Source organism: Borostomias antarcticus (assembly GCF_949987555.1).
Source record: "Borostomias antarcticus genome assembly, chromosome: 3".
NCBI classification, from domain to species: Eukaryota; Metazoa; Chordata; class Actinopteri; order Stomiiformes; family Stomiidae; genus Borostomias; species Borostomias antarcticus.
This window is the reverse complement of record NC_140236.1, coordinates 7,895,723-7,905,048: the sequence shown is the minus strand read 5'-3', so window position 1 is coordinate 7,905,048 and position 9,326 is coordinate 7,895,723. Positions and strand designations below refer to the sequence as shown.

The window sequence follows — 9,326 nt, the reverse complement described above, 5'->3', positions numbered from 1 at the left end:
CCTATCCCCCTATTCCTTAGCGTGAGGTATCTTGAAGTTCAAGTCCACCCCCTGGACATGATGCTAGTATGTCACAGGGACTTACCCCCAACCCAACCCTTGATGCTGATTGCCGAGCAGGGAGGCATTGGATACCATTTTTTATAGTCTTTGGTATGACTCTGCCGGGGATCGAACCCCCAACCTCCAAATCTCAGGGCAGACACTCCAACCACAGGGCCACTGAGCTGGTTGCTACTGTACAGTATTGAAAGACGTCAGTCTAAAGACTCTTTAGTGTGTGACGTACAGTGTATTCCCTATGGACATGTGTGCATGTGTAGATTATCACTAGATGTGTGTGTGTGTTTTAGATGATCACTACGTGTGTGTGTGTGTGTGTGTTTTAGATGATCACTACGTGTGTGTGTGTGTGTGTTTTAGATGATCTGTGTGTGTGTGTGTGTGTGTGTGTGTGTGTTTTAGATGATCACTACATGTGTGTGTGTGTGTTTTAGATGATCAGCTACTGTACTTACGTTAACTCAAAACATCTCTCATCAGGCCAGAACAGCAGCAGACAGGTGCTCTACATCGCCGACGACAACGAGATCCGCAGCCTGGACCCCGGCATGCCCAACTGGCGCTACGAGCAGACCTTCCAGGGCGACGCCAACGTGCGCATCGACGCCATGGACCTGCACGTCAAGACCAACCGCATCTTCTGGACCAACTGGCACACAGGTCGCATCTCCTTCTACGAGCTCCCCGGGACCTCCTCTTCCTCGTCCTCCGGCCCCTCCTCCAACTCCCACCGCAACCGCCGCCAAAGCGAGGGCGGAGTCACCAACCTGGAGGTGAGGCTCGGGAGACGGACGCACAGTGCGCACACGCTCGCAGACACACACACACATACACACCCGCAAACACATACACACTCGAGGGTCACGCAACATACAGTGCATACATCAAATCTTTCTCGTTCTCTTTCTCTCTCTCTCTCTCTCTCTCTCTCTCTCTCTCTCTCTCTCACACACACACACACACACACACACACACACACACACACACACACACACACACAATCTAACCAAAGCCTCCATCTCTCCCCTGATGCATAGATCGCAGAGCTGAAGATGCCTCGCGGTATAGCCGTGGACTGGGTGGCCGGGAACCTGTACTGGACCGATTCAGGCCGGGACGTGATCGAAGTGGCCCAAATATCGGGCCACCACCGCAAGACCCTCATCTCGGGCATGATCGACGAGCCCTACGCCATCGTGGTGGACCCCCAGAGAGGGTGAGAGACCACCCTGCACAGGAGATAAAGTTATTAACAATTATAAAACAACACATGTTCCGTTTCCCCCTTGGTAATGTTCTAGAAATGCATCCTTTCTTCCTCATTTACTTGATCTAATTTAAATCTAAACTGATTTAATCAAACATGATCGAATGAGGGAGATTCTCATCCACAAGCAGCTTCTACCAGTCTATTTGTGTCAAATCAACGATTTTTCAAAGGGAATAAAGAGAGGATGCATTTTTCCAGAGCGTCTGAGCTCCTCTGACCACCTGTGTGTGTGCGACCCCGCAGGACCATGTACTGGGCAGACTGGGGGAACCACCCGAAGATTGAGACCGCAGCCATGGACGGCACGCTGAGACAGACGCTGGTCCACGAGAACATACAGTGGCCCACAGGTTAGGGTCGCAATATACAGTAGCGCGCTGTTAGCGTTAGCGTAGCATCTTGTTCAGCGTCGCACAGTTGCCAAGCATTCGCCCATTGCATCATAGTGGCATCACAGCAGCCCCACCTGTCTTCTCGTCTTCAGCTTTTCTCTGTCTCGCGTCTCCGCAGGTCTGGCTGTGGACTACTTCAACGAGCGTCTGTACTGGGCGGACGCTAAGCTGTCCATCATCGGCAGCGTGCGTCTCGACGGGTCGGACCCGGTCATCGCCGTCACCAACCTCAAAAACAGTTCAGTCCCCCCCCTGGTTCATCCTAGTACTTCCTTGTCTGAATCCAGATAATTACTTTCTCAAGACTAAACAGATGTGTGGAAACTGGAAACACATATTTTTTCTGAATTTATAGTATATTTAATACATATTTTATATATTTTTACATGTTTTTCCTCAATAGGTTATGCACAATATGAATAAACAGTAATAACACTGTAAAAATGTCTTGTCCCCACCCTCTCCATCCATCCCTCTCCAGACCTCCTCCACCCGTTCAGCATAGACATCTTTGAGGACTACATCTACGGGGTCACCTACGTCAACAACGTCGTCTTCCGGGTCAACAAGTTTGGCAAGGGCCCCATGGAGAACCTGACCACGGGCATCAACCACGCCACGGACATAGTCCTGTACCACCGCTACAAACAACCAGAAAGTGAGCGGCCGGAACTTGTTGATCACGCTCCGTTATGCCCTCTGTTAATGACCGTAGCCACTGGTTCCCGGGAACAGATTAAGCCCGGATACAGATGAAGTTCTAGGAATAGATGTAATCTATGTTCAGAAAACCGTCCAATAGTATTAATATTTCTGACTATAGTGCGCTCTCTGGACCACTAACACGGGGTGTCTGTTCTGTTCTCCACCCTGTGCTGGTTTTGATTGGCTACTCTCCCTCTCCCTCTCCCTCTCCCTCTCCCTCTCCCTCTCCCTCTCCCTCTCCCTCTCCCTCTCTCCCTCTCCCTCTCCCTCTCTCTCTCTCTCTCTCCCCCCCCCTCTCTCTCTTTCCCTCTCTCTCTCCCTCCCTCTCTCTCTCCCTCTCTCTCTCCCCCCCCCCTCTCTCTCTCTCCCTCTCCCCCCCCCCCCTCTCCCTCTCCCTCTCTCTCTCCCTCTCCCTCCCCCCCCCCCTCTCTCTCTCTGTCAGTGACCAACCCATGTGACAGGAAGAAGTGTGAGTGGCTGTGTCTGCTCAGCCCCAGCGGACCCGTGTGCACCTGCCCCAACGACAGAGTGGCGGACAACGGAACCTGCGTGGAGCGTCCTCTCCCCACACAGTCACCGCTATGTGAGTCCAGTACAGTACAGTACACCCGCATACTGTACACACACAATGTCACTGTCATTGTATTTATTCAGCACCAGTCATACAAATCAATGTAGCACATAGTGCTTTATATAAAAGGAGAGGGATAAAAACATAAATGGACATATAATAATAATATATTGTATTATAATGTTACGTGCAAACCACACACATACACCGCACACATTAGTGTACCGTATCTATACTGCACACACACATACTTGTGTGCGTAAATGAGGACATACACATTAAAAACAGAAAATGTTTTATGTGATGAGTTTGTTAAAAGCCTCAAAAGACAGGAAATTCAAATGACCGCCGCAACCCTACCGTTAGCGCTAGCAAGGTTTGTCCAGCACACAGCTTTGACGCCCGTTCCAGTGCTGTGTCTGTGCTGGTCCACCGGACTTCAAGCTCAACCACAAAATGTTGAGATAGGTGCTGAAACAGTGGAGATATAGGGGTTGGATTCGGGGACTCTGAATGGGAATGCCACCCAAACCCTGACAAAACAGTCGCTTCACATTCTAATACGTTATAGCAATAGAGATGGCGCTCTGTCAAGGACCTGCCAGTAACCCCACCCTCCCCCCTTCCTCCCCCTGCTCCCAGCGCCCCCCGCGGGAGCGTGCACCATCCAGTGCCAGAATGGCGGCAGCTGCTTCCTCAACGCCCGCCAGCAGGCCAAGTGTCGCTGTCAGGCCAGCTACAGCGGGGAGCGCTGCGAGACCAACCACTGTCGGGACTACTGCAAGAACGGGGGCACCTGCACCGCCTCACCCACAGGTACGGACCGCAGTGGAGCTCCACACACACACACACACACGTCAGCAAAAAAAACGGACGGAGTACAGGTTCGATTGACCTCACCCCGACCACGGCATGTAAAGAAACAGCCGGCCTCTTCAGTTTGGGGTGCTGGCGTTTCGTTGACGAATACGATTCCGCCGCAGGCGTTGTGCGCGTCACGCGCCGCCCGGAGCCGATCCGTGTGTCTCTCCCCCCCCACCCTCCTCCCCCCGCCAACGCCGGCTCTCGTCTCTGTGTCCCAGGTGCTCCGACGTGCCGCTGTCTGACGGGCTTCACGGGCCCCAACTGCAACCGGCAGACCTGCCAAGACTACTGTGTCAACGGGGGCGTCTGCAGCGTCAACCAGGGCAACCAGCCCACCTGCCGCTGCCCGGCTGAGTACCTGGGTGACCAGTGCCAGTATAGTGAGTGTCTGTCCAGCCTCCTTCTAAAGAATAATAATAATAATGTATTGTACTGTATTTCTTTAGCGCTTTTTCCGATGCTCAAAGGCAAATGGAGTTGGGGGGATCACCTCATCCTACCACAGCCAGTGTGTAGCACGTGGAGCACCTTAACTGAGTGATGCTCAGCTTGCTAGTATCTCCCTTTATCTGCTGTCAGGCATCTGGTATACCCAGTCCTAGGCTCCAGTGGTGTGAATAGTGTCTGAGAAATCACCGATCTGACTTGACTGGATTGGTATCTGTGTAGAGGCTTTCATCTAACCAGTCGTGTTTGAAGGAAGGGAGGGAGGGAGGGAGGGAGGGAGGGAGGGAGGGAGGAAGGAAGGAAGGAAGGAAGGAAGGAAGGGAGGGAGGGAGGGAGGGAGGGAGGGAGGAAGGAAGGAAGGAAGGAAGGAAGGAAGGAAGGAAGGAAGGAAGGAAGGAAGGAAGGAAGGAAGGAAGGAAGGAAGGAAGGAAGGAAGGAAGGAAGGAAGGAAGGAAGTGTTGAAAGTATCAGACTGACCCCGCCTCCCCCGGTCCTCAGGTAAATGTGAAGGCTACTGCGAGCATGAGGGCATGTGTCTGGAGACCAACAACGGAACCAAGCTGTGTCGCTGCCCGCCGCAGTTCCTCGGACACAACTGCGAGCTGGACAAGTGTGTGTACTGTGGGGAGGGCAAGTGTACACCCAAACCCTCTGGAGAGGTCACCTGCAGGTACACACACACACACACACACACACACACACTCACACACACAGACAATTTTCAGGCACACATCACTCTGTCAAACTGTGCTCAGTTCCACCAGTCTACACATACTTTGTAGGCTGTCTAGTACCACTGGATGTTCACTCTTTCTCCCTCTGTCCTGGTCTGTGTTTATCTGTATGTGTTTATCTGTATGTGTTTACCTGTATGTGCTTACCTGTATGTGCTTACCTGTATGTGTTTACCTGTATGTGCTTACCTGTATGTGTTTACCTGTATGTGCTTACCTGTATGTGCTTACCTGTATGTGTTTACCTGTATGTGTTTACCTGTATGTGTTTACCTGTATGTGCTTACCTGTATGTGTTTACCTGTATGTGCTTACCTGTATGTGCTTACCTGTATGTGTTTACCTGTCTGTGTTTACCTGTATGTGTGCAGCTGTAACGGCCTGATCCAGCCCAGCTGCTACACCTGTCGGGACTTCTGCCTCAACAGCGGTCAGTGCACGGTGGACCCACGCACGTTGTTCCCCCAGTGCACGTAAGATGATGACCCCTCTCTCTCTCTCACACATACACACACACATACTCATCTGTTTCGTTACACTCTCTAATCTCTGGTGTGTGTGTGTGTGTTAGTTGTCCTCCGGGATGGACAGGTTTCAGGTGCAGCGTCACTGCCGCCACCGTGAAGTCCCGCGATTCCACTGGAAGTAAGATACTACAGAGGCGCCTCCATACGCTTGTATCAGCATTACAGCAGTACACACTACCCCAAAACCTCCTCCCTTCTCTGTTTCCCTGAGCTTATTGGTCGGTCTGTTCTTCTGTCCCAAGGCACCGCCTCTGTGGTCATCCCAGTGCTCCTGCTGCTGCTGCTGGCGCTGTTGGTGGTGGGCGCCATCTTGTGGTACAAGAGGAGAATGCGTGGGTGAGTAGAATCGTCTCACTGGTTCCAGGGGATTCACAAACTCTGCATCTCCTCTTCTCCTTTCATCAGTAGTCTGTACTTCCCTCTGCCATTTCTCTCTCTCTCTTTCACACATTTTCTGCCTCTTTCTCTCCTTTAATCTCTCTGTTTTCTATTCCTCTCTCACCGTCTCCCTCTGTTCCGTGGATAACCACCTCTCTCCTGTCTCCCAGGTCTCTATGGTCGGGCAAATCTCGTTCCCGACACTCGCGGTAACTCGATAGGGCCACATCTTTCACCTGTCTCCTCCCCCAAGCCCCCCCGCTCTGTTGTCACAGCGACATGCTGTCCGTTGGTCCAGTTCTGCTCTCTCTGTAGAGTCTGTCTATCCGTCTGTCCCTGCCTGCACTCTCTTGATATGTACAGGGTCTCCTGCCCAGCAACGCAGGGATCTGTTAAGCAGATCTCACATAGGGTTGGCTGGCGTTAAGTCCGTCTCCCCTCCCCTGCCCATACCCCTTCCTGTTGACGTCCATGAATATGCGTGTACATCTTATCAGTGGTGCTGCTGTGCCTGCGTTGTACTGTAGCAGTCAGTTTGAATATCAAGCATTCTCCCAAAAACACATCTCACACTGTCGTACCACACTGGATGTGTTCAAATGGCCTTTTGATGAAAGCTCATTTGTGCCACTAACTGTACCAACCCAACGTGGTTCTGTGTTGCCTCGTCTATGTGGACACATCTGTCAGAACATGACCTGTATGTTGCTCATGGCGCGTGGGCGTTTGGTGTTCGCTGGATTTCTCTTGTCAGTGGCTTGATTCAAAGTTCTCTCAGTACTATGTGTTTGTGTGTTGTCCCCCATCTGTATTGAGGTCAGAGTCTGATTCAGTGTGTGTTTGTGTGTGTGTGTGTGTGTGTGTGTGTGTGTATGTGTGTGTGCGTATGTTCACAGGGCAAAGGGATTCCAGCATCACAGGATGACCAATGGGGCCATGAATGTGGAAATTGGGAACCCTGCGTACAAGATCTACGAAGGAGAACCTGATGATGATGCTGGGGAACTTCTGGATTCAGACTTTGCTTTGGACCCAGACAAGGTTTTTATACACACACACACAGACACACTCACACACACACATACACACACACACACACACATGCATGCATGCGTTTACACTGCCACATCTCTCCTAACAAACTGTTGATTAGAGACTACATAAGATGATGCAGGACTAAATAGATGAAGCTACAGTAGCAGGAATTACAGTTGTACAATTAACTAGAGGGGACACTTAACTAGAGGGGACACAAGACAGGAGCGCTGGCTTTTCCTGTATACCTGTAAGCTTTCCACTGTTTGCAATGACCCCCTACTTTTAAACCCCCTTTCTAACCTGGGTCCCCCCACCCCACAGCCCACCAACTTCACCAACCCTGTGTATGCCACCCTGTACATGGGCGCCCAGAACAGCCGCAACTCTCTGGCCAGCACTGACGAGAAGAAGGAGCTGCTCACCCCGGACGACGAGGACATGAGTGACCCCCTGGCATAGGGCCTGGCACGGAGCCGGCCTGGCACGGAACAGGCCAGAGACCGAGCCTACAAACTCTCATCTTATGCCTTTACCAAGCGAACGAAAAGCAACAGAAAAAGGAAGTGAGAACACTGTATAAAATGTATAAATGAAGGACTACTTTTGTATGTGATTGCAGTATTATATTTTGTTCTTTGGAGAAAGAAAAAAAAAAGGAAAATAATTCCTCCGGCGAGAAAAAGGAACCATTTTATAGACAGTTATTCAATTATTTTTAATTTTTCCGCTCACAACTCTTCCTCCCCTCTTCATCCATATAGCCACTACCTCTGTGCAAACCTAAAAGAATAGAGCGACACGAAATGACAGTGGAATCATTTGAAATGTTTTATTTTTGTATGAATTGTGTAGGCGAAGAAAAACCTTTTCTTCCATTTCAGAAAAATTGCCGAGCTTGTGTTGTTTGTGAAAGACACGGAGATGAGAGGAGAGGAGGGGCAAGTTAATTGTTTAGTCGGAATGAATGCTTATAGATGCTGGTTTGATCTATGTCACCGATGTGTAAATGTCGTCTGCTGGAGGTCTTAGTTACGCCGAGGCTGCAAGGCTTGCTGGGAGTTGTGTACCTGCACATGTACACACAGAGGAGTCAGCATCATAGATAACATGTCCATTCTGTTGTCTCAAAGAACTATTAAGTGATTGTCTTTTCTTTCTTGCACAGACTAAAGTTCTATATATATATTTACATATATATAAACCTATTAACAAAGTGTCTTGAAAAATGTACCCAGGAATACAAACACCAGTAACAAATAGCAGTCTGTAATTGTTTTATCACTTTTTTCCGTCTATGTATGACGTGCTATGCTACATGTCAATGATGAATGAGGCAGTGGAGTGTATGTGTCTGTCAAAGAGTGTGTGTGTATGTGTGTGGTGTGTGTGGATGTTGGATGAAGATGATTGTAATGAAGCCGACATTCCGGGATAAGGACTCTGGGATGGCTACTCGTGGCCTTGGGTGAACAGAGGACGTATCTTGGATGGGGTTGTGATTCTGAAGCACGGAAGGGTCGGTGTTCGTACAGTAGTAGAACTCTGTGGCGTTCACTAAGTGACTGTTCTATAGCGTTGTAATGACGTTGCCGCAACGCAAGCCTCTGGGAATGCCTGTCATCCCCTAAAACTATAACAAAACAAGAAACTGAGAGAGACAGCATCTAGCTTTCGTCCTTTTTTCTGTGATTGTAAAATGTATTTCAGGAGAGAGCAGAGAGCCAGATTAAGGTACTTCTGTGGGAATTTTAACTTTGTGATTTTTGTTTTGGTTTTAAATGTATGTAATTACATGCCTTTGTCATGTGTTGGTTCCGTGCTCATTAAGTGCATTCCAGGGAGAAGGACTGTTAGCATTCTGATTAGCACTCCCCTGATAATTCCTCTGCTTTACTGCTAACGTAAGCGGGCTGTCTTTCTGCCTGGCCCAGTCTAAGTCTGTCTGTCCAAGTTTCACGCACTGCCGATCATGCTGCTTCTAACACACAGGTTATCAGCCATATCTGCCATTATTACACTGCATGGTACTCACACAAAACCGCCCCAGTCGAACCCTGCTCCAGCTTACCCCTCACTTAACAGTATTCATACATTTGATTTGATTTTTGTTCCTGATCTGTTATGTTTTTATTTGAACCATGTAAAACTAGTACAATCATTTACATTTTGGAAAAAATGCTTTAGCAAAAAACCCACCGCTCTGATATCTGGTTTGTTATGATTTCATTTCTTTCTTTTGATATAAGAAAATAAATGGATTTTTATAGTAGAAATTAATGGTGGTTCTGACCTTCTCTCTGGGTGGGTGGGGTATTTTTTGGCTGAAGACTTATCAAA

The 9,326-nt window shown here is 49.3% G+C and overlaps 1 protein-coding gene across 1 annotated transcript in view; it reads left to right on the top strand.

The window, feature by feature from the left end:
- The window catches only part of LOC311307085 (low-density lipoprotein receptor-related protein 1-like), a 101,076-nt gene extending 91,816 nt beyond the window's left edge, over positions 1–9,260 (top strand). The window contains exons 76-89 of the mRNA XM_084435843.1: positions 544–836; positions 1,101–1,279; positions 1,577–1,683; positions 1,844–1,963; positions 2,207–2,383; positions 2,873–3,013; positions 3,644–3,817; positions 4,084–4,245; positions 4,811–4,982; positions 5,418–5,519; positions 5,618–5,691; positions 5,816–5,909; positions 6,848–6,992; positions 7,311–9,260. Coding sequence (XP_084291969.1) covers positions 544–836; positions 1,101–1,279; positions 1,577–1,683; positions 1,844–1,963; positions 2,207–2,383; positions 2,873–3,013; positions 3,644–3,817; positions 4,084–4,245; positions 4,811–4,982; positions 5,418–5,519; positions 5,618–5,691; positions 5,816–5,909; positions 6,848–6,992; positions 7,311–7,448 — 2,078 coding nt within the window. The 3' untranslated portion in view covers positions 7,449–9,260. The remainder of the gene's footprint in view (positions 1–543; positions 837–1,100; positions 1,280–1,576; positions 1,684–1,843; positions 1,964–2,206; positions 2,384–2,872; positions 3,014–3,643; positions 3,818–4,083; positions 4,246–4,810; positions 4,983–5,417; positions 5,520–5,617; positions 5,692–5,815; positions 5,910–6,847; positions 6,993–7,310) is intronic.
- The last annotated feature ends 66 nt before the right edge of the window (positions 9,261–9,326 follow it).